Here is a 25,379-nt window from a genome sequence, read left to right on the forward strand (position 1 = left end):
AATAACCCCATGTGGCCTAGTTCTGTTTGAACTCCATATGTCCTGAATCAGTGTGGGCTGACTCATCTTGAACTGATGTGGCCCCTCTCAGCATGACCAGTTTGGAATGACCTTGTGTGGCCAGACTTAGCATAACCAGGAGGCAGTCCAACTTGGCATGACCTATGTGTTTTGACTTGGCATGGTAATCATGTGCCCCAACTTGTCATGGCTCTTTTGTGAGGCCTGACTCAGTGTGGTCTAACTTGACATAATCATGTGTGCCTGAATTTAACCTAATCTTAGTGTGGCCTGACCATATGTGGCCACACTCAGCATAAATTCTGTGTAGCCTGATTTGACATGACTCCCAGATGCCGCAAAGTTGTGAAATCCTGTGTGGCCTGACATGGCCTGGGAAATACTGCCCCTGCCCCTCCGCCAATGGCCTAAGTCAGTGTGGCCTGACCTGGCACAGTATGGGAACTTTGAATTGCAGGTCTTGGAGTCAACCGAAATTGGTTGTGTGGAGACAAAATATTTGAGCTACATTTATTGAAAATGGGGGAGGAAGCCTTTCCTTAACAATGTGAAGGCCTTAGTAGAAGCCCCAGTGGTCAAGACAAAGAAAAATTAAATTGATTCTTGCACTGGCCAGTTATTATTCCACAGTTCTCCTCTGTTGGATAAACTGTGCATTATGACACCCTGGCTGTAGCATATCCTGGCATCCTGGCATGTGCAGGAACGTTTGGAGAAATCAAAAGGCTACTGTGCACTGCTCCAGTTTTGTGCAGCCTGGATTTTGATGCCTGGTTTATCTTGCAAATGGATGACACAGAGCGATCTGTTCTTTCACAGAAATTTGAAGATGGAAAACACTCCTTCCTCTTTATGAGCTAAAAGATCCTGACCTGAGAGCAAAACCATTTAGTCATTGTAAAGTGTCTCACAATAAAAGTGGGAAGTTGAGCCTTCTGCTATTATTGTCCGGGGGTCCCCTTCACTATCATTACTGATTATACCCATCTAACCTGGTGGAAGGCAACGCATGGCACCAACTCCAGACTCATATGTTGGCACCTGGTTTTGCAGCCATATACTTTTGAGGTTTGTCCTTTACCTGGAACCACACAGACAAATGCAAACTTCTTCTCATGAGAAGGAAGGGGTTAAACACAGAAAAGCAAGTCTCCAACTTCACTTTTATGTGGGGAACTATGTAGCAAGATGCCCTGTCCCCTTAAGAACAGTTAACCAGCCTGGCTAAGTTGCTGCAACTGTGATAAAGCAACCAATGAGGGAGTAGCTTCCTGGGAGTTAAAAATTCCAGAAAGCTGAGCCACTTGATGTGAAAGGAGGGAGGAGCAGGGTGTGAAGGGAAAGCCTTCTGTGTGAAGGCCAGAGACACAGGGGACCACTCCCAGTGCCTGGGGCAGGACATTTTATTTATTTTCTTTGTTTGTTTAATGCTAGAGCCAGTTCAGAAGCTGTCCAGGGAACAAAAACCTGCCTGAAGAAGCTCACTGGTGGTAACATGCTTACAGTCATGAATCATTCCAGGACTCTCCAAAAAGAAGCCTTGTCCAGTCTCCTTCCCAAAGCACCCCCTGGAGCCAACCCTGATGTAGCTTCTGGAGGGGCAATCTTCTGTCTTCAAGACTGGCTTTTATTTGTCCCTGACTGCCTCAGTAATCCATACCACCTTCCACAGATCTTTGCTCAGCTACTGGGAACAGGGGCATTTTTCTCTTAAACAGGATTCAGAATGCTGACATCCTAAACAGTATGTCCAACAAGTCCACTCCAAACAAACAATCTTTAATAAATTGCACATGTAAATGTTCCCTGTAGTATTAACATGGGGAGTAATATCCAACCACAAGAAGCATAATACTATGGAGAGCTAATCAAGGAGCAGTCTCTCTGACCTGCTGTCCGATCCAGCCTAGCATTTCCCTTATTAACCTATTTACAGAAGCTATTTATAAAATATATGCTCACTCTGAGCCAACCAAAATGTTTCCCACAAGAACAGCAAGTTTAAATGCAATCCACGTAGCCTCTTCTGTCAGATTACTGGGATAGCATATTGCATCAGCAGAAAGCTGAGACATTAGAGGATTATGAGCATTTGGAAAGAACAGACAAAGGAATCTGGTTTTACCTGTGCAACGGGCTACCTTAATGCACGTATTTCCTGCCCATGTTAAATAGGGCAGCACTGACTATTGCAGTTGAGCAACTGCATAGGCTTTTAAAGTGATAACTGTATGAATTATCCCAATACCTTTGTGGCAACACCCTCCAAAGAAAAGCAGATGACTGCTTAGGCATTGTGTAGTGTCAGCTCTGACTGTTAAAGGAGCAGTTTTCACATTACAGTGACTCTGGTAATGTCTCTATTGAGATTCAAAAGTTCCATTTTTTTCAAAGCATGGATGAACTGGATGGGTGTCCTTGTCTGGGAAGAGGAAATTTAGAGCCAAATTTCATGACATGAACTTGGAGAAAGACAATGTGCATCAGCAAAGGGAACATAAGTTTCATCTTCTTCCTCTGCTCTTTCATTCTACCTATGCACTCAGGTAAATGCTTAAAATACTCAAAGGTGATGGGAATTAGAATAAGTCTATGGGGACAAATATTTGTTTATTTTTAAGCTATTTTAATTAAAAATATTAAATTAAAACCACTTTGCAACGGCTTAAGACAAAGTAGTTTTGAATGTGAAATATTTGTGTGCAAAATTCAGGGGTTAAAAGCTCCTTGAGGTGCCTAAAATTAATGTGGAACAAAGCCCTAAGTAGGAGGACAGAGGAAACTGCAGAGGCACAATAAAGACTTTGCTTGAAGTAGACCTGTTGTCTGTAGTGTTTGGGCTGTCAGCACTCTGACTCCTTCCACCTCTTTGAAGAGAAAAACATGACCTAACACTAGAACAATCTCATTAAAAGGAAAATTCATGAACAAAAACTAGAAAGAAACTATAAAATATAAAGAATATTTTCAATTTTGGTGAAAGGAAATTAGTCAGCTAATATTTTACTAAAATTATATTATATTAGTCCCAGAATTTTACTGGTCATGTCTACATGTACAAATGCTGCAGGATGAGTTTACTGCTGAGTAATTTACTCTGGAGCAAACCCACCCTGGGCAGGTGTCTACACATGTGCAAATTTGGGAGTGGTTTGTTGCTCTTGCCAATATATGTTACTGCCCCCTCCGCCTCTGCTCTGGCTCCCTGAAGTAGCCAGGGAGAGCCAGAGGCTCCAGCCACAGATGCCTGTGGCCAGCAGCCATCTGGAAAAGGCAGCTCTACTCTCTGATCCTGCCCACCTGTCTTCCTGGTCTGGAGCAGCCTGTAGCATGCTGACACAGTGCTCTGTTGTCAGAGTCTGTGCCCATCAGAGTCTGTGCTGCTCCACTTCCAGGCTTAGGGAATGAATTCCAATGTCCCAGGTTCCTGCTGGCCACCCTGGTCCCTGTGCTGTGTTGTGCTGCCATTATGACCACAACCTGGTTCAAATCAGTAGGAGCCCTGGTAGGGCCCCCACACAGTGCGGCCCCCTGCCCAGGCTCACCATGGCATCACAGGTCACCTGGCACCACACTGCTGCCAGCTGGACCCTGGCAGGGACTCTGATGATGCACACCTGGATGCCACCAGTGGTGCTGTCCATGCACTCCTGGGGCTCCAAGCCCCCACCACCTGTGGGACCACCTGACCAGCAAGGACTGGTAGCTGCATATTTTCCAGAACACCGGGGACAGTGGCTGGCCTCCTTTTGTATGACCCAAGCCACCTTCAAGGACCTCCTCAAGTAGTTCTGCCCACACCATGGTGGTGACCCCTACTCATGGACACCCAGTTGGCTGCTGCCCTGCTTGAACTGCCCACACCAGCCAGCCTGCACTTTGCTGCGCTCCCACTCACCCGAAACCCCCCAGTGACCCCCAACAGCCACGGAGCATCCTGTCAACGCCCAGCACAGCTGGAGGTAACTGGGGCCTATGGTGGGAGGGGGCTAACCCCAGGCAGTGGGAGGAGGCGACTGAGTGGGCTGAGGAAGGTCTCACCCTGCCCCGGCCCCTACTTGGCCCAGCCCCCCAGGGAGAGAGTAGTGAAGGGGAGAGGGTACTTACCAATCCCCCTCCAGTGGGGCAGGGTCCCCTAAATCCCGGGTAGGGTCCCCCCTAGCCCGGGAAAAGCATACCACCAAGGGTGGGCCCACTGTGCATGCGTGCAGTTTAAAAGGGCCTGCAAAACCAAAAAAAAAACCCAGTCAGGCTCCGGGAGTGGCGAGAGACACACGGGTGAAAGCCTGCTGTGCCCCTGCTCCTCTGAAGCCCTCCAGTGCCCCCAACAGCCATGGAGTACCCTGCCAACCCCCAGCACAGCCAGAGGTAAGCAGAGCCCATGGTGGGAGTGGTTTAACCCCAGGCAGTGGGAGGAGGCAGCTGAGTGGGCCGAGGAGGGTCTTGCCTCGCCCCGGCTCCTACTGGGCCCAGCCCCCCAGGGAAAGAGTAGTGAAGGGAAGAAGGTACTTACCAGTCCCTTTCTGGTGGGGTCCCCTAAATCCTGGGTAGGGTTCCCCCTAGCCCAGGAACAGCATACCACTGATGGCAGGCCCACTGTACATGCATGCAGTTTAAAAGGGCCTGCCAAACCCCGCCAAAAACAGTCAGGCTTCGGGACTGGTGAGAGATGCGCGGGTGAAAGCCCACTGTGCCCCCGCTCCCGTGAAGCTCCTCAGTGACCTCCAACAGCCATGGAGTACCCCACCAACCCCCAGCACAGCCAGAAGTAAGCGGGCCCCATGGTAGGAGGGGGTTAACCCCAGGTGGTGGGAAGAGGTGGCTGAGTGGGCTGAGGAGGGTCTCATCCCGCCCCAGCCCCTAATTTGCCCAGGCCCCTAAGGGAGCCACGTGACTGGATCCTTGCAAACAGGCCATGAAAACAGGCACACTTCTCTGCCAGGTGCATGAGTTGGCACGGAGTTTCCACAGGAGGGCAAGCAGGAGAGCCGGGGGCCCGGCCTGTGCACCCTCTTGGGTAGGCATTCCCAGCCGTAGCTGGCCTACCAGCAACATGCCATGGATGGGCACACGCCACAACGCAAGGGTCCTCTTGGGGCTGAGGTACCCCCCTCCGGCTCCTCAGAGGCCTCTACTCAGACAGAGCCCATGGAATCTCTCTCTGTCAGCTGCAGGGCTGCCTGTCACTTTTTCAGGCTCTGGTGTCTGAGAGCATGGCCATCTCCCCTTGTGAGGTATGCTCCCTTTTGAGGTCTCTGGTGCACCAGCTGGAGGAGCTCCAGGCTGCAGTCCAGAGACTGCGTGCCATCAGGGACTGTGAACAGGAGATCAATTCCTACTGCCAGGCCTTTCTCCCCCAGCAGACAGAGTGTAGACCACTGTCTCCCTCCAGGACAAGGGAGGACTCGGGGACCTCCCATTCTGTCCAGCCAAGGGGTTGGAACAAGGTGGTCAAGGGCCCCAAGACCCACCGCACCAAGGTCCCCCCACCACTGGAGCTTTGCAACAGGTACGAACCTCCTGCAGCCCCAGCAGAGCCTGCTAAGCCGCCAGCTCCTGAAGAAAACACGGGCTTTTCTGTAGCTACCACCCCCGTTCTCCCTAAAACAAAATGCAAAGTGTTTGTCATGGGAGACTCCATCCTGAGGGGGACTGAGGGGGCAATCTGCCACCCAAGCCCTATGAGGAGAGACTAGAGAACCTGGACCTTTTCAGCCTCTGCAAGAGAAGGTTGAGAGGCGACCTTGTGGCTGCCTATAAGTTCATCACAGGGGCACAGAAGGGAATTGGTGAGTATTTATTCACCAAGGCGCCCCCGGGGGTTACAAGAAATAATGGCCACAAGCTAGCAGAGAGCAGATTTAGATTGGACATTAGGAAGAACTTCTTCACAGTTCGAGTGGCCAAGGTCTGGAACGGGCTTCCAAGGGAGGTGGTGCTCTCCCCTACCCTGGGGGTCTTCAAGAGGAGGTTAGATGAGTATCTAGCTGGGTCATCTAGACCCAGCACTCTTTCCTGCTTATGCAGGGGGTCGGACTCGATGATCTATTGAGGTCCCTTCCGACCCTAACATCTATGAATCTATGAAATCTATGAACCCCGACCCCTTAGCCTCGGAAGTTTGCTGTTTTCTGGGAGATTGTATCTGAGACATTGTGGAGAAGATCCCTAAGCTGCTCCAGCCCTCTGACCACTATCCTATTCTCCTTATCCATGTGGGTACCGATGACATGGCTCAGAGTGCTCCCAGGCAGGTCATGAAGCACTACTGGGATTTGGGAGTGGCTAAAGGGTCTGGGGGTGCAGGTGGTGTTTTCTTCGATCCTCCAAGTCTCGGGCTACGGGCTGAGGAGGGGGAGGAGTATACAGGTTGTAGACCAAAGACTGTAACACTGGTGTCATTGGGAAGGCTTTGGCTTTCATGACCACAGTCTGCTCTTTGGTGAGAAAAGCAGCGAGCTGCTGGGAAGGGACTGCCTCCACCTCTCTCCACTGGGGAAGAGGCTCTTCTTAGCCAGACTGGCTGACCTGCTTCACTGGGCTTTAAACTAAGCCCACTGGGGGACAGGGGGACTACTGCCACTGCTGGCCCACTGAGCAACCCTTGCAAAGCCAGCAGGCCAAGGTACTTATGGGAGCCCACCCCTGCCCGAGCCCTGGAACAATCTGTAGGCAAGGCAAGGGCCCCCAGTTGGACGCTTGCCTGCCTGTATGCGAATGCCAGGAGCTTGGGGAATAAACAGGAGGAACTTGTCCTCCTGCTTAACACAAATAATTACAATGTCATAGGGATAACGGAAACCTGGTGGGACTCCAGCCATGACTGGACCATGGGTATAGATGGCTATACTCTGTACAGGAGAGATCGAGTGGACAAAAGGGGCAGGGGTGTAGCTCTCTATGTCAAGGAGAGTTATGTGTCCCTGCAAACTGATATTGGTGAGCAGGGTGGATGACTGGAGACCCTCTGGGTTAAAATCCATGGGTAACATGGCACAGGGGAAACGATGGTGGTAGTCTACTACAGACCTCCCACCCAAAGTTAAGAGCTTGACCAGGAGTTCACCAGGGAATTGGCTGAGGCAGCATGCTCCTGGTCTATGGTTGTCATGGGAGACATCAACTACCCAGACATCTCATGGGCTCAGCTAAATCCGAGTAGTGGCAAAGCTTCCTCTCATGTGTGCGTGACCTCTATCTGACACAAGATGTCTATGGGCCAAAGGGAGGTAAAGTGCTGCTCTATCTGGTACTGGAAACTGGGGATGACCTAATCAGCAACCTAATGATCAATAGGAAGCTGGGTGATAGCAACCAGAAGCTGATCACATTCTCTGTCTGCCATAAAGCTGGCAAGTCAGTCAGTAATACAGAAGACCTCAACTTCAGGAAATCTGACTTTGACAAGCTCAGGAGGCTTGTTGGCGAGGCCCTAAGGGACCACAACCCCAAAAGGAGGGAAGTTCAGGAAGAGTGGTTGCTCCTCAAGGGAGCGATCTTCAATGTACAAGCTAATGCTATTCCATTTCAGAGGAAAAGCAGCAAAAGGGCACAGCAGCCCCCTTGGCTCTCCAGGGAACTAGTGGACCTCCTGCAGCTAAAAAGAAAGGCCTACAAAAGATGGAGGATGGGATCCACCTCCAAGGAGGAATATTCCACACTGGTCCAGACCTGCAGGGAGTGAACGAGGAAAGCCAAGGCTGTGACTGAACTCCAACTAGCTACAAGTATCAAGGATAATATAAAGTCCTTTTTTAGATATGTGGAGAGATGGAGGAAAAGCAAGGGCAACATTGGACCCCTGCTAAACCAGATGGGACAACTGACAACTGACACTCAGGAAAAAACAACCTACTAAATGGGTACTTTGCGTCGGTCTTTCATCAGTCCCACAGGATGCCCCTGCCTATTATGGGACAGGGAGGCCTGGGCAAGGGAGATTCCTTGTCCTCCGTCAATGCTGACCTCATGACTGAACACCTTGAGAGGCTGGACACCTTTAAGTCAGCTGGCCCTGACAATCTACACCCCAGGGTACTCAAGGAGCTGGCTATCATCATAGCTCAGCCCCTGGCATGGATCTTTGAGAACTCCTGGTGCTCTGGTGAAGTGCCTGAAGATTGGAAGAAGGCCAGTGTGGTACCTATCTTCAAGAAAGGGAGGAAAGTGGATCCGGCAAACTACAGGCCCATCAGCCTGACCTCTATCCTGGGGAAGGTCTTAGAAAAGATGATCAAAAAGGCCATTTTTAATGGACTGGCCGATGGCAACATCCTGAGGGATAGCCAGCATGGGTTTGTTGTGGGTAGGTCTTGCTTGACCAATCTTATTTCCCTTTACAACCAGGTGACCTATCACCTGGACAAGGGAGAGGAGATTGATGTTGTATATCTTGACTTCAGAAAAGCTTTCCATCTGGTATCCCATGATCACCCCTTGGCAAAACTGGCCAACTGCAGCATGAGGTCCACCACGATCCATTGGCTGGAGAATTGGCTCCGTGGTCGGACCCAGGGGGTGGTGGTTGATGGAAATCAATCATAATGGTGCACTGTGACCAGTGGGCGCCCTCAAGGTTCTGTCTTTGGACCTATATTGTTCAACATCTTCATTAATAATGTGGACATTGGAGTCAGAAGCGGACTGACCAAGTTCACCAATCATACCAAACTTTGGGGTAAAGCATCCACACCTGAGGACAGGAGGGCAATCTAGGCTGACCTTGACAGGCTCAGGAAATGGGCAAATGAGAACCGGTTGGTGTTTAACATAAAAAAATGTGAGGTTCTCCACCTTGGGAGGAGAAAGCTGCAGCATACTTATAGGCTCAGTAGTGCTACGCTGGCTAGCACTACCAATGAAAGGGACTTGGGGGTCATGATTGACCACAAGATGAACATGAGCCTTCAAGGTGATGCTGCAGCTAGTAAAGTGAGCAAAACGCTGGCTTGCACCCATAGATGCTTCTCAAGCAAATCTCAGGACATCATTCTCCCATTGTACTTGGCTTTGGTGAGGCCACAGCTGGAGTACTGCATCCAGTTTTGGGTCCCACGATTCAAAAAGGATGTGGAGAAGCTTAAGAGAGTCCAGAGAAGAGTCACATGCATGATAAGAGGTCAGGAAAACAGACCTTACGATAACAGGCTGAGAGCTATGGGGCTCTTTAGCCTGGAAAAGCACAGGCTAAGGGGTGATCTGATGGCCACCTATAAGTTTATTAGGGGTGTTCACCATGATCTGGGGGAATGATGGTCAAAGGGTAATAAACTACTGCAAGACCATTTCAGGCTGGACATAAGGAAGAATTTCTTTACTGTCCGAGCCCCCAAGGTCTGGAATTGGCTGCCATTGGAGGTGGTTCAAACACCTACTTTGAATGTCTTCAAGAGAAATTTGGATGCTTATCTTGAGGGGATCCTATGATCCTATGAGGGATAGTTTATGCTGGCTATCCCTCAGGATGTTGCCATTGGCCAGTCCATAAAAAATGGACTCTTTGATAATCTTTTCTAAGTCCTTTCCCAGGATAGAGGTCTGGCTGATGGACCTGTAGTTTGCCGGCTTCACTTTCCTCCCTTTCTTATCTTCCTCCTTTGCTTATCTTGCTGGGATCCTATGACCCCAGCTGACTCCCTGCCCTTGAGCAGGGGGCTGGACTCAATGATCTTCCGAGGTCCCTTCCAGCCCTAATGTCTATGGAATCTATGAAACATCCACCACCCCTTCAGCGTGGGTAAGGTGACCACCAGGGAGGCCATTGTAGAGGTCTGAGGTGCCCTCCAGGATGTGCTGGGGCACACTGTGCTCTGGATGCATAACCTCCTGGAGGTGGTGGCAGGGTTCCATGCTCTGGACTTGCCCCAATGTGTTGGGGCCCTGGACAGGACCCACATCCTTATCACCTGGCTGCCTATCAGCAACCACCCCTACTACAGCCAGCAGGGCTTTCACTCTGTTTTGCTCCTGGACATTTTTTACCACTGTGGTGCCTTTACTAATGTGAGCGTTTTCTGGGCAAACGACCACAATGCCTGCATATTCAGCAACTCTGGCCTGCCATCCCTGGTGGAGAGTAGGCACTTTACACCAGGTGTGCTGGACCTCCAGCTGGGCATGGTGTTGGTGCTACCTCTCTTTATCAGGTGCTTACCTACCCACTCCTCCCCTGGCTCATGTGGCCCTACACCAACCAGCTGGAGCCCTCACCAGGCACACTTCAGTAGGTGCCTGGGCTGGACCTGTGTGCTGGTGTGCCTTTGGCTGTCTGAAGACATGCTGGTGCGTCCTCACTACTCAACTTAAGGTCACCCGGTGCACATGCCACAGTGAGACCAGCAGGCAGGGGGCTTATCTGAGGACAACAGCAACCACTGCACTGCTGGCATGGGCAGCTCCACCTCCTGCAGGCAGTGGGCTGAGCCAGCAGAACTCATTCATCATGCTGGCCCCACTGCAGGAAGTTCCTGCTCCAGGGCCCCATAGAGCCAGGGTGAGTCAGAGAGCAGGGCTCAGGCAGATAGTCTGGCTGGCAGGGGCCCCAGAGTTGAAGCTGTGGCAGGGGGACCTGGCTGGTGGAGGTGCTGCTGCAGCTCAGTCCAGGCCCCCTCAGAGACCTTCTGCTGGATGGTAAGTTGCTGCCAGGGGATGGGTGGGGCTGCTGGGTGCTGGCCACAGGCAGCTTGACTTCCCTGCTCCCTTCCCAGACTGGGACAGGCCTGGCTCCTGGCAGCATTTGCTGCTGCAGCTCCAAAACCACTCCCCCTCTTTTTCCTGTAGGCCACCCTGTCTCCTGCACTGCCACCAGGCCCACAGCACTTGGGCTTATGGGTTTGAGGGGCTACCAGCCAACTGGGACACACAGCTGATGGTGTTCCTGGCCTCCCACCAGGGGGCCTGTTCAGAGAGGCACCCTGGGCCACACCTCCTCCCCACACCAGCCTGACTGTGTCCCTGCTGAGTGTCCTGGGCACAACACAAGGAGCTGTTTGAATGAACTGAAGTGCACACCTGAGAACCTGGTGTGGGACCAGGAACTTCAACAGTGTGGCAAGCAAGCCTGTGCTGCCTCTCAACCCCACCGTCACCTGGTGGCTGAGCTACATGCCCCTGACCTCCACAGCTAAGGATGACATCTCCACCAGCATTGATGCATTCCTCCATGTGAGAGAAGTCCATACCTTCCTAGCTAAGGGGGCACAGGCTGCTCAATAAAGTTTTGCACTCCCTCCCTCCCTGCTGTTGGAAGGAATCTGAAGGCAGAGGCAGGGAGGGCCCTCTCACCAGTACAGGGCTTATCATATGGGTGTGACAGGTGTTCCAGGTGGCCCAAGTCCACCCCCACTGGCAGTGAGGACATCCAGCTCCTGGTGGTCTCCTGGGGTGCAGGGGCATGATGCCTGGCTGTCCAGGCACAGGCCCCTTCCAGGGAGGAGCTGGAGCTGGAGGGGGCAGGTAGTTCCATGGCCAGACTGGCCTCCTGAGCAAGGCTGCACACCTGGAGTTGGTGGGGTAGATGCTGGCCCGGGCTCCTGGAACTGTTTGATAAGGCTGGGGGTGGTGAATGCAGTGTGACAGACTCCTGGTACCATGAGGGGATGAACCCTGCTGATGGCTAATCATAGCTACCAGGCTACAGCAGAATCTTGGGCAGGCTGCCCATGCAGCTGCTGCATAAAAGGCATGCATTTGTGGGCAGCCCCCAACTGGTGGTTACAGTGTGTAATGGTGACCCATTGTGTCAGCAAGGCCTTGACTTTTATATAGCACTGGCATGCCAACCAGTTATGCCCATGCTCCTGCATGTGGCCTGTCAGGTCATCATAGACATGTGTGTTGCAACACCTGCTCCAGGAAATTGGCTGAGGACCTCAGCCTTGCCTCACAGCACCATGAGGTCTGCAGGCAGGCTCTTCCTGGGACCTGATGCAGCTGCAGGAGGTGGCATGTGCCACTGGACTTGATGCCAGTGTGGCTCCCTCAACAGCCCACTGGGACTCTGTGTGACAGTCCAGGTGCTGGTGGACTTGGGCAGATACATCCAGTGGCCAGCACATACGGATGGCATAGGATAGACAGGTATACAGCAATGCTATGCTGGGCACCAGTGGCAGGGTCCAGGCAGGCTGCTGCAGCTGCTTGGGGGCCACTGGTGCAGGATCTAGTGGCCATGGCCTGGGTGCAGGTGGCCCAGGGCCCTGGTGTTCCCACAGGCTTAAGGACCAGGGTCTGGGGCAGACAAAGAGCTGCCCCATCCCTGGGAATGGAGAAGATCCCAGCCTGAGGGCTATGGGGCTGGGAGGAGGGTGGTCCCCTGGTGATGTAGCTGACCAGGAGCAAATTTGTTCCTGGTCAGCATTTACACATGCATTGCTGTGCAGTAACTACTCAGGAGTTAAATTTGCTACTTGTATTTGCTGGCTGCAAATTAACTTACAAATAGACCAAATTACTGCTCGGTGGGCACATCTACTAGTGACACTATGTCCATGGGCAAGTACTGTGATGCTGCAACTATGTTGCTGTAGTGACATGCTACCTCATTATAGTGTGTCGCTACAGCAACATAATGTCTAAAAATAACTGTGCAGCACTCATGGCTCTGTCTTTTAGTAATTTCAAAAGGAAGTACTACATGATGGTGCAGTAATGACAGCACCATACAGATACATGTAGACATGCCAAGTAAGTCAAGTAAGCATCTGCACATGTAAACAATGATGCTTGCTGCACAGTAATTTCGTCTATTGCACAGTAAAGTCTCGCATGTAGATGCAACCAGAAGACATCTACACAAGATGCTTATTGCACATTAGCCTAGCAAAACTGTGAAGCATGCATGGCACAGTTTGGGCTATTACAGCTCTGTCTCTTAGTAATTACAAACCATGTAAGCCTACTGCACAGGGTTATTAGATTAATGTGCAGTAAGTGTCACTAAATAACCATGCAGCAGCGCTACTGCACAGTAACTCTAGCTACTGCACACTTAGTACTTCATTAAACAAGCACTAAATTACATGTGCAGTATCTAAGGCATGCCCACTGTAGACATGTCCACTAATATCTAAGACTCTATAAGACTCTCACCTAAAACTCCTAAAATTCTAACACCAATAAACCCTCTGCAGGAAAAAAAACTTCCTCTTCTGTTCTTCTTTTGGATTGACCCATGTTAGAATTGTTGAGGTCGAGGTTATAGGGATAGATTTGTTTTTAAGGTAAACATTAGTTGAAAAGATAAATACAAGCGAGGAGAAAGACCGTGGGGGAGTTAGCATTTTCCAGCCTGTTTCCCTCTGGTGCTTCTTCAAAGATGATAGGAATATCAGTTCCTTAATATTTGGGCCCCAAATATTTCACACCAAAGAAAATATCATAGAATCATAGAAGTAGGGTCAGAAGGGACCTTGTAGATCTTCAGGTCTGACCCCCTGCCTGGGCAGGAAGAAAACTGGTCTCAAATGACCCCAGCCAGGTAGGCATCAAGCAGCTTCTTAAAGACCCCCACGGTATGAGCCAGCACCACTTCCCTTGGAAGTTGGTTCCAGATCCTAGCCTCCCTGACTGTGAAATAGTTCCTACGGATGTCTAATCTAAACCTACTCTTCAACAACTTGTGGCCATTATTCCTTGTTATCCCGGGGGGCGCTAGAGGAAACAAGGTCTCCCCTAACCCCTTCTGGTCCCCCTAGTGAGTTTACAGATGGTCACCAGGTCCCCCCTCAGCCTTCTCTAGTGAAGGCTGAACAGGTTCAGGTCCCATAGCCTCTCATTGTAGGGTCTGCCCTGCTGTCCCCAGATCATGCGGGTGGCCTTCCTCTGGACCCTCTCAATGTTGTCCACATCCCTCTTGAAGTGGGGTGCCCAGAACTGGACACGGTACTCCAGCTGTGGCCTGACCAGTGTCACGTAGAGGGGGAGGATCACCTCCTTGGCCCTACTTGAGATGCACCTGTGGATGCACAATAAGGTCCGGTTAGCCCTGCTGACCATGACGTCGCACTGTCGGCCCATGTTCATCTTGGAATCAAAGATGACTCCAAGATCTCTTTCTGCCTCCATGCTCTCAAGAAGGGAGTTTCCCATCTTATAAGTGTGCTGCTGGTTACTACTGCCCAAGTGAAGCACCCTGCACTTGTCAGTATTGAAACACATCCTGTTTTTGTTACCCCACCCCTGCAACCTATCCAGGTCTTTCTGCAGTCTTTCCATCCCTGCTAACATGCCCACCTCACCCCAAATTTTGGTATCATCAGCAAATTTGAACAGGTTGCTTTTCACCCCATCATCCAAATCACTGATAAATTGAACAGCGTGGGCCCAAGGACCAAGCCCTGGGGGACTCCGCTGCCCACTTCCCCCCAGATTGAATATGACCTGTCCACCACCACCCTCTGAGTACGACCCTTCAGCCAATTCGCAATCCATCTGACTGCATCGATGCCACAGTCACCTAGTTTTTTAATGAGGATGGGGTGGTCGACAGTGTCAAAGGCCTTGTTGAAGTCCAGAAAGTCTACATCCACAGCAACACCTGCATCCAATGCTTTTGTGACCTGATCGTAAAAGGCAGTCAGGTTGGTCTGACATTACCTGCCCCTAATGAAACCTCGCTGGTTGCAATATATTGATGCATCCCATTGACCAAAGTGTTATTTGGACCTCTGTTTTTTAAGCCATGTATTCCTAAAATTTTTGATTCCACTGGGAAAAATCTTCACATACCTCTGTGTGCTCAGATTCTTTGGGTTGTCTTTCTGAAATCCTTCTTCCAGGTCCTAGATGGTAGTAACAAGGGCTAGAGGTCAACTAAGGTGTTTTTACATAAATTGATTAACTTTGGTCAAGTCCCCACCCAGAAATCTGGGAAAATAATTTCTGCTTAGGGGTTGCAATGTGAACTAATTTCCCTGAATCACAAGCAACATTCAATTATGACAGGATTTATTAACAGGGGAAACAAAAAAGTGAGATGAAAAACAGATTTAGGAAAACCCATATAGTACCAGAGACTTAGTTCACCCAAAGTTCACTGATGTATTTCTGTGGTAGGGACCCATGAACATGTTTATCCATTATGGGCCCTGTGTTTTATAGCCATGCTAAGTGTTGACTGTTTTTATTCAGTTTAACAATGGGTTTCCACTACTTTTGGCAGCAGATTAATGGTCAAGGAAACCTCATTAAATACATTTTCATATGAATGTAAAATGAGGGCTTTTTCCCCCTAAGGTAATAGAGGGGAAAATATTGCCTTGCATTTAAGTAAATTAATAAGTATTTAAGTAATTAATAGCCTACTTCAGCTCACTATTAACGGTTTAGCCTGCTCAGTATCTTTAGAGTTCTCTATTAGTCCCGCACAGGGCGAATAGTGTAGTCCGTACAGCCAGTGTAGCTGCTAGTCCAAAGTTTCTTATATCTCACCACCACTGGAGACACCACTCCAAGGCACTCCTCCACTGCTGCTCATCACCGCCAGAGGGGAGGAGGGGGGCACAATTGCACTGCTGTTGTACCTATTTCTTGCCACTGTTGTCAGTGTGCAGTTCCTCTTCTGGTTTCAGAATCAAGCCATTTCTTTTAGACATTGAGAAACTGCAAGGATCTCAGCTCTTTCATAATCTAGTAGGCACAGGTTTCACCTAACCTGCTAGTACCCCAAGGATTTCTGTTCTTTAGAAAAAAAATGGGCAACAGGTTCAGACTGAACTCACTATAGGGATTTGCACAATATCACCAGTATTTATCTCCTTACAGCTGGATGGTGAAATGCAACACCGTTCCCTTATAAGAACTCCAACCTAGAGCATCTCCTCCTCCCTTGGGGATCTCCGACCTGAAGGTACTTTCACCTTAGACAAGTCACAGTGAACAGTCACCCTTCCATAACATTTATCCATGTTTTTTCCAAACAGGATCAGTCCCCAAATAAATTTTATAATTTTAAAAGGCAGGACCAGTGCACAAATCTGACTTCCCTGGTCTCTAATGTTTTAACTGCTTGAATATATTATCACTGTCAAACACAAAAGAGTTTTTAACTCTCTCACTCATGTATACCTTTCATGATGGGGCGGGGGGGGGGGGGGTCCCCAGGGATGGCTGTGATGACCCTAGGGCTCCATGACTGTGTGACTGTGCCTGCTCCACCCTGCAGGTGCCTTCTAATCTTGCCTGCCACATCTTGTTGGTTGAAATAATAAGTTGGGAGGCTTCCCACAAGTTTGTGTGGTCACGGTCCTGCTGAACCCTACTGGATCCTGCTGATCTTGGATCCCTTGCCAGGTCAGTGCCTCCTGAGACACCCTAAGCCATATGGGCTGGATGCATAGCTCCAAAACCCTCACCTTTACCATGCCCCATGCCTCACAGGTGGTATTTAAACTTTGTTCCTTTGTGATGACGCCTCAGTCTGGCTCAGCCTCCTGTCATCACTGGGCCCTTGGCCCCTGTCTCTGCACCCTCTCCAGTGCTGGGGTTCTCTGCATGCCTATCTCTACACCCTTTCTGGCACTGGGACGCTACATGGTAGTGTGTCCCAGTGAAGCCTACTCTTCCCCAGTTAGCCTCATTTTAGTCTACTGGTCAAAATAATAATGTAAATATGAGCCCCTGGGCTACAACATAACCATAACAATAACAATAACCCTGCAGGCCACACTCTTCCACTTTAAGAAGGCAAGCTTCTTCCTCTGCAATGTGTACCTCCAAGCCCCAGGTACTTTAGGAGCTCCTAGAGACCACTCTTACCAGCAGCAAAACAGGCAACCCAACATCTCTAAGCAACTTCTTTCTGGAAGTGCTCCTTCACCCAGGGCTGCTGCCAGGGCTGCTGCCAGAGAACTAACCCCTGCCAGCCCAAGACATGGGGCTTTTATGTTCCCAAGTCCCTGTCTTCTTCCAGTAAGTTGACTGGGTGTAGGTGCTAGCTAATTCCCTCATTAGCCTGCTGCCAAGACTACCTGCAGCTGTGGAACACTGCCTAGCTCTCAGGGCTCTCTAGCTAGGCTGCTTCTACTTAAAGGAGCAAGCACACCTTAGTGCCCTGCGACAATACTAATGAAGGATATGCAGATAAGAGACAGAGTCCCATAATCTGCCTTTGCATACCAATGCAAAGTAAGCCCCACAAAAAGACTGTCACACAGGGTAACATCCTTAAGACTGAAATCTCAGTTTCTGATTCTTGTTATATCCTGTCTAGCTTCTTTCTGCTCCAGGCAACAAGCAGAACTGGCTTACAGATTTTGCATGAGTCAGAAGCATATTTTCCTGTGGATTCATTGATTACACACTGGGCACACCTACATGAGATGTTTACTGCTCAGTAAACTAATTATCTGTGCAGTAAAAATCTCAGCATCTCTGCATATGTCCCTATTAGGCTGGAGTAAACTAATTTATTCTTGTATTTAAAAGTACTATACTGATGCTGAGTGAAAAACTCTGCAGCAGTGCATGTGTATACGCTGCCCTGGCTGGCAGAGGCACAAGGGCACTTCACTTCAGGGGCTGCCTGCTGGCTAGTCCCATGCTGAAGTACCTCATGCTGAAGTACCCCAGCCATCCCCTCCACACAACATTGAGCTGGGGCGGGGGGAGGGGCAGCCCCTGGCTGGCAGGCTGATCCTCTGTGTCCCCTGCCAGCCAGGGCTGCTCCAACTTGTCTCAACATGATGTGGTCCCAGGTGCATGTGTAAACATGGTGCCTGGGAGAAGTAGCCTCTGGTGTGATATGTGCCAGTTTATTGCATTGCATGAATATGCATGTGTAGACATGCTTTTGGAGTGGCATTCTATTCCCCTTTGGCTGTCTACATCAGGGTGGCTAATTTGTGGCATGTCTGCCACAAGTGGCATGGTAGTCTCTGTGTATGACAAGAAGCAGACTGAGGAGGGGAGAGGCGGCATAGTGGCACATAGGGTATGGAGCATAAAACAGAGCAGCAGATTGGACTGGGAGCAGAAGGAAGGAACCAGACAGCACAACAGCCGCCAATTTAAAAATAAGAAAAATATATAACTTCTATATAACAGATAAATAAGCTACAGAGAACAATTCCACAAGGTCTTGCTGAGGTGAAGACATAGAGAAAATAAGGTTATAGATCATTAAAATCTCCACAGTGACATTAGACAGAATATAGTTTTTGTTTAATACAGAATACAAACCATCATATTTCAGGATTAAAATTGACCACTGGCTCACAAAGGGGAGGGGCGGGGGGGGGGGGGGGAGAAATCTCTGCAAAGGTCATTCCATACTGATCACTTTTAAATTTCCTTACAAAACTGTCAAGTTTCTCATTTTTTAAAGAAGTCATGGTATTCTTTTCTGTTTCATTTTCAGTGGGCGTGTCTACACATGCACTAATGCACATTAAATCTAGTACCTCTGAGCATTTTTACACATGCTCCAGGGATGAGGGGGGAGGCACTTTAATTGGCTCTGAGAGCCACTCTAATTAAAGCACCCACAGCATCCCATATATCAGCACCCCTGCACTTCAAAATGGCAGCAGGACCACTTTAGATAAAGCACCCTTACTGCCATTTTGAAGCATATGGATGCTGATACATAAGATGCAGAGGCTGGCTGGAGGGAACTAATTAGCATGCTCCAGCAGACTTGATTAATCAAGTTCACTCTGATGCACTGTAGTTACAGAACTTTGGAGCAACCTCTGGGCGTGTCTGCAGGCATCCTCCTCCATTGTGAGGTACTAGGGAAATGCTTATTAGCCTGTCTTAATTAACTAAAGAGCACAGGGCATTTTTACATGTGCTCTGGGAAGTGTGTGTGGGGGGGCATGCTTTAATTAGTGAGCCGCGCTAATTAAAAGTGCCTGAGCATCACATGTATCAGCATCCCCTGTGCTGAAAAACAGTGGTGAGGTGGTTTGAACTAAAGCTTCAGTTCAAAGCATTCCACCACCATTTTTCAGCACAGGGGATGCTGATACATCTGACTTGAGAGTCTGATGGTGAACATTTATTTCCATGCTCCAGCAGACTCAATTAATTGTGTCTGCTCCTATGCACTGGGTTTGCAGCATGTCAGAGCTAGCTCCCTGCACATCTATTTTGGAGCCCCCAGTTTTTAAGTGTTGCTTAATGCTCATTAGCCTATTTTAATGTGCATTAACTAAATGGCACTTTCTTTTAGTGACATTGTGACAGGGAGCTGTCCCAGGGCTAATCACAGTATCGGCCCACCCACCTATCTAGGGCAATCCACCCTGGTTCACCCATCATGCTTTGATGCAACTAAAACAGATGGAAAATACGAGAGGCTGCCCATTTAATGTCCTGATGCCAAGGACGTTATACACAGCTCTGACCGCCCCTTTACCATGTCCTATGCCTTGCAGATGACATCCAAAATAACTCTCACTATTACTCCCCCGGCCCCATTGCTGAGCCCCACTTGGCCTCTGGCCCAAACTCAGCCTCAGGCATCTAGAAAATTACCTTAGCCACATGCCCCTTCACCGAGGCCTCAACTCATGCCTCCACTCTGGGCTTCCTACTCTTCTCTGGGTCACTACTCTGCCCCCTCACTGGGGCTGCAGGACCTTATCCCCCTTAGGCCTCAGGCGTCTGTCAATGTGCTTGGACCTGACTCTTGGCCTGTGGCCTCACTCTTGGCCTCAGGCATCCATCAACATACCTGGACCTCACTTTCCTTGTGGCCTCCCACTAGGCCCCACTTGACCCTCCTGGCCCCTGTGCTATTGCCCAAGACTCACTCTCAGGCTTTGGGTCTCAGGCCCTCTTGGCCTCCATATTGTTGCCCAAACCTGTTGCTTTTCTGTCAGGGTGTGCTCCTTTACCTTTTCCCCTCCACAGGGTAACCCACAAGGCAGAGGGGTCTGAGGCTTTCCAGTGCCTCATACTCAGGTTCATTAGGGAGGCACTGATGTGGAATTTCCTAAGGACTGCCCTGCCACTGGCAGCCCCACCCTACCATCCTCCCCAGCAGGGTGTAGTTTTAGGTCATGCCCCAGGACCAGTGCAGGACTACCTGCCCTCATCTTTCTTCATCCCTTTGGGCTCCTGGGTGTTCTTCCTGGTCTACTCACTCCAGCACTCTATGGCAGCCTCCATCTCATAAACTGAACTCCTTCTCTGGCCCATCTCTTTCTGACCCCTTATCGGATGCCTCCCAGCCAGAGGCTGAGCTTCAGCCTCTTCCACAGTAACCTGCATGCTGACTGACCCATACCCTCTTTTGGGTGTGATGCCACCCCACAAAAAGGGAACCTTCAGCCTCTTCTAGGCTCTGGCCCTGCCTCCCGGCGAGTCACGGTGCCAGATAGCTCTCTGCAGCCCTGGCCTGCCCCTCGCAGTGGGCTCCATTGCCCTTCAGCCTTTTGGCCCTGGCCCCCTTGCATTGACCAGTCGAGGATTCAGAAAGCTATCCTGGCAGCCACTGACCTGCATACTTTAGAGGGGTCCCTCCTGGCCCCACCATAAAGCTGTCACCCCAAGCCAGGATGGCCTAAAGCCCCAGTGATCTTGTATGAAGCCACCCTTTACTCAACTGGGCTCACCTGAGCTCCTGGCCTCACCCCTGCCAGTTCTAATCAGGGGCTTCCCTACCCCCTGTGTAGGCCCACAACTCTAAGCCCCTTTTGCAAGGCTGGCTTCACTCTTCCCTAGACACAAAGCCTTCTCCCAGGGACTTGGGACCACACTGGGTCCCTAGGAACCTCCTACTTCTCCTCCTACCCTGAACCTCCAGAATGTTCTTTAGAGCAGCAGTAATCTAGTTGGGAGATGTTACTCTGGCAGCATCCCAGCAGTAACTGTTAGGTCTACTACTTATGCTAAGGCTCTACAGTCCTACTCCAATCAGAGGCCTGCTGGATGCCATGTGACTACCTGACTGGCTCTGCAGTCACCTGCAGACTGCAGCCTGCTCAGGCCCTTAAAGTGGCAAGCACCCACAGGTGCACATTAAAATAGGCTAATGCACATTAAAGTGCATGTGTAGATGTGCCCAATATATGCAGAATAAATTTTCAGAAAATGTTTCACTAAAAATAAGGTCAATGTGAGCCAGGCACTAATTAAAGTGCCTGCACAGTCATGTGTATTCACACTTAAGAATAGGGGCAGGGGCACTCTAACTAAAGCTTGCTCAATGAGTTCACTAGGAAAGCACTCCACTGCTATTTTGAAGTGTGAGGATGCTGAATACACATGACAGAGAGGCTGCTGGAGTATGTCAATTACTATGCTGTAGCAGACTCAGTTACTCACATCTCAATTAATTGAGCCTGCTCTGAGGCATGCTAATTAGCAGGGATCCTGGTTTCCTCTGAATAAAAAAAACCCAATTTTCGGATTTAAAAAAGTAGCCCCACATCCATATTTATCCATTGATAAAATGAAACACCACTAATAGATAGATAGCTAGATAGCTAGATAGATAGCTAGATAGATAGATAGATAGATAGTGGTATTTCATTTTAATCACGGAAAAATATGGATTTGGGGTTGCACATATATAGTGCCCGCTGCCCATCACCCCCCAGCCCATCACCCCCAGCCCAGCCTTGGCAATACTGAGGAACCTTTGAAAGAAAGGGCTGAAGAAATTCTAGGAGGGCCATTTAAGCATAAAGAAACGTAAAGAGTTAGCTCACAAACTGATGTGCTAGCCCACAATCAATAACAACATTGTGAACATAGTTAAAAACTCTTAACACCTGTTTAAAATTTCAGCCATATCGTATCAGTAGGCCAACTGCTACAGCCTCTTCCAGCGCACATGAAAAAAGTTAGTGTTGATTTATTTATATGGAATTCAAAGACTTGTTTAATAGTTACACACTATTATTCCTTGTATCTAGAAGTATGCATTGCATCTAGTACTACTGGGAAATTACTGATATCTATCCTGAAGGCCATATTTGCAAGGCATAAGATTCTACAGGAATTTTTAGACGAAATGGACATTGGTTCTTTGGTTTTGAATTTAAACAATTTGCTGAGAACTGGGACTTTTAGGATAGTACATCAAGCTCTAACTATCTCCAATCAAATCATCTTATGGAATGCTCTGTTAAGGTCATAAAAAAAAACCTGCTGAATATATTATTTCAGTCAGGGTGATTTTCTGAAAGTATTGTTAGTGTATCAAAGTACACATCTGGCAAATGACTCATTACCATAACAGCTATTTTTCTATTAATGGGTCAATGGATACATTCTAGTTTACCAATCTGTGACAGCTTAGTGAAATATCAGCAGGGATCTGGGTTTTCCATTTTCCACAGAAAAACAAGGATTTTCCCCTTTGAAGGAGAAATACATGGGTCTGTGGGTCAGATAAAATTCATGTGGTTGGGGGAGCCAAGGCCTGTGGGGAGAGCCAGCAGGGCAGGCAGAGAGCAAGGCAGGAGTGTGTGGGCAGCAATTACCCTGTCCTATGCCAAGGACCAGTGTTAGGACAGGTGTGGGCTGCCTTGTCCCTGGCCATGCTACCTCTTCCCACCATGGCTCATCCCAGCCATGGTGGTAGCCGTGGCAGCTGCTTGGTGCAAGAGGGAGAGGGAGGGTGTGCTGTGCCCCTGCCTGCTGTTACCAGATTTTCCCACTACTTTGGGGTGTGCTTATTTATTAGGGATACGTTTCTAGGGTCTTGGTAATTCTGTCAATGTGCTGCTTGTGTTACTTGTGTTTCTATACGGAGCTGTATATCTCCCTTCTGCAAGTCCTCACTCCCACAATGGAGCTATCTTACAGGACTCAGTTTCAATGGGGCTCGGTTCCTCCAGTCCCCAAATCAGTCATACGCACAAACACACACAGATTAACATGACACGCCTGACCCGGCCAGGTTGATCAGCATGGACAGGCTGACACCCTCATATGCCAAGAATCAGTTCATCAGAGCAACAATAAACTGCAGTCAGACACAAGCACACAGGTAAACAGAATCCCTCTGAATCCAGCTGGGTGTCCAGCTGACACCCTCATGGGCCAGCATTCAGTTCATAAGGGCATGTCTGAATCAAACTGTGTCAATCAGCCTGTACAAGCTGATCCCCTTATGTGTTTCAAACTCAGTATGTCCCAATCTTTGGCCTCTTGATGAGCAGAACCCACAGTATTTTGGGGCTTCACAGGGATCTTTAGCTTAGGTAAAAGAAGTGTTGCTGCAGAGCACATGACGAAGGAGAAGTAGAGAAGGAAACATGTACTCAGTTACTACCAGTTTGATTATAAAAGTTATTTATTGCTAAGTATATGAAATATATAATAGTACTAGTAGTAATAGACATGCAAAGGAAAAACAAATACAAACAATTACAATACTATCCTGGTTTCACTAAGTATTTGGGGAAACTTAGCTCAAGCTTAACTAGTACAGTTCAGGTTCAGAAATGTATGCCTAGAGAGAAGAGAGAGAGAGAGAGAGAGAGAGAGAGAGAGAGAGAGCACTGAGATCTCACCAGTCCAAGGCACTTGTGTCTCAAAGCTGACAGGTAAAGTTCCTAGCACGATCCTTGAAGGGAGACAATTTGTTTTTCCAGCGTCCCGAGAACAACAGCGGGTGGTGTCAGCACACAATTTTTCTTCTTGAAGCACACCCACTGCTGTTTTTTATAGATTTTTATACCCTCAGTTCAGCTTCTTCAAAGCATTCTCAATAGTGTAAATCATTGTCTTTTCTCTTGACAAGGGGTTATCTGATTTGGAACATCTCAAGAAATTGATTGATAATCAGGAGACACATAAGGTTAGGGAGTACCCAGATACTTGGGAGCCAGCTTGAAATTCCTATGGATAGCAGATATACTGATGGGATATCTCAGGTTTTCTTCAGAATCAATAGATAGCTTGCAGCATCAGGATTTGGATTTTTACTTGTTGTGAACAAGCCTCAGCTTAGCATGACTTTTCAAGATCTTTTAACAAGATCTTTTCAAGTCTTTTAACAGACTTAAGGCAATTATTGGGGTGCTTATAACCTTTGGACAGGAGGACTTCCACCAGTCATCCCAGGAAAAGTATACCAACACCTGTGGTTAGGGCTCCAATGGGCTGGACGCTGTGATGAACCCCTTTACCATTGTTCAAATGTTGCCCATACCCCTTCTGACTCAGTCTTTTGCCTCAGCATTCCCTAACTCGTCAATCGAGTTTTAGTCAATCAAGTTTAAATAGGCCTCCCATAGTGGGACCGGGGAATGTACAGCCCGAGATGCCTATTAAACTTAGAGGTTTGTGTGTATCCGGGGCGGGGGGGGAGGGCGGAATCCTTTGTAAATCCAGGTTAGAACTGGTCTGATAAATGCTGAGCTGGGTGTGTGTAAATGTGGGTTGATTAACATTTGGAGCACAGATTCCCCATCATGCAGTGCTCCCCTGCTTCTCTGACCCCAGAATTCACTGCATCCTCTGCTTCAGGCTTTCTGTTCTCCATCTCTCATGTAAATGAATGGTCATCTGGTTCCATCTCAGATGCAAATGAGACCTAGGGCAGTTGTTTCACTCTTGTCACCCTTATCTGGAGGGTCTTAGGTGTGTCTCTCACTGCATCTTAATCAGTTTAGTTTAGGTAGAGGAGGGGAGAGAGGGGGAATTCTTTGTGAGTCAGACAGACTGCATCCTGTGCCAGGGTTCCCCACAAACACAGAGCTGAGACATAACACTGCCAGGCCAGTTACCCTTGCAGCAGGGTTGGGGGCACTCTCCAGCAGGGTTTGGGGCACTGGGGGTGAGCCTTGCCCATCTTCCATGCCTGTTGCTTCATCTCTTCAGTGTGGGGGTGCCTACCAGCTAGCCCCACAATGAAGTTCTTTTGTGCCCCAGCAAGCCCCTCTGTCACATGTCGAGCTGTAGGGAGCAACCCTGAGCTGGCCAACTGACCTCTTCCAGTCAGGGCTGCTCCAACCCAGGTCAATGTACTTTATTTCCAGGAAGTTCCCTTGGAGTTTACTGCACTCCCAGGTACACATTCAGACTATGCCTGGGAGCTATAAACTCTAGAGCAATAAACTACGGAGTTTATTGTTTTGCATTAATTGCACATATAGATTCACCTCTAGAGAATAAAAATGAATGGTTCAGGAATGCAGAACAGGAAGAATCATGGCTTACCTTGAAACAAAAGCTGATGCAAGAGTGCATCCTAAAATTTTATATTCCTGCAAAATCCATAAAAATATTTTGTCAGATGCATCACAGCCAGAATTTGATTCAGTTATTTTGCAAAAATATGATGATTAGCAACCAGTGGCCTATTTATCCAAATCAGTGACCCTGACAGCAATCAGATATGCACAGATTGAGAACGGTTTACTGAGAATACTGTTTGCCAATGAGAGTTTTCACTAATA

General features: G+C 48.9%; 1 protein-coding gene across 1 annotated transcript in view; it reads left to right on the plus strand.

The window, feature by feature from the left end:
• Positions 1-2,233: 2,233 nt before the first annotated feature.
• IL20RB (interleukin 20 receptor subunit beta) overlaps positions 2,234-25,379 on the plus strand; it is an 81,729-nt gene continuing 58,583 nt past the window's right edge. Inside the window, exon 1 of the mRNA XM_006258621.3 lies at positions 2,234-2,567. Within this exon, the coding sequence (XP_006258683.2) occupies positions 2,498-2,567 (70 nt within the window). The 5' untranslated portion in view covers positions 2,234-2,497. The remainder of the gene's footprint in view (positions 2,568-25,379) is intronic.

The sequence above is a fragment of the Alligator mississippiensis genome, chromosome 13 (genome assembly GCF_030867095.1).
Source record: "Alligator mississippiensis isolate rAllMis1 chromosome 13, rAllMis1, whole genome shotgun sequence".
NCBI lineage: Eukaryota > Metazoa > Chordata > Crocodylia > Alligatoridae > Alligator > Alligator mississippiensis.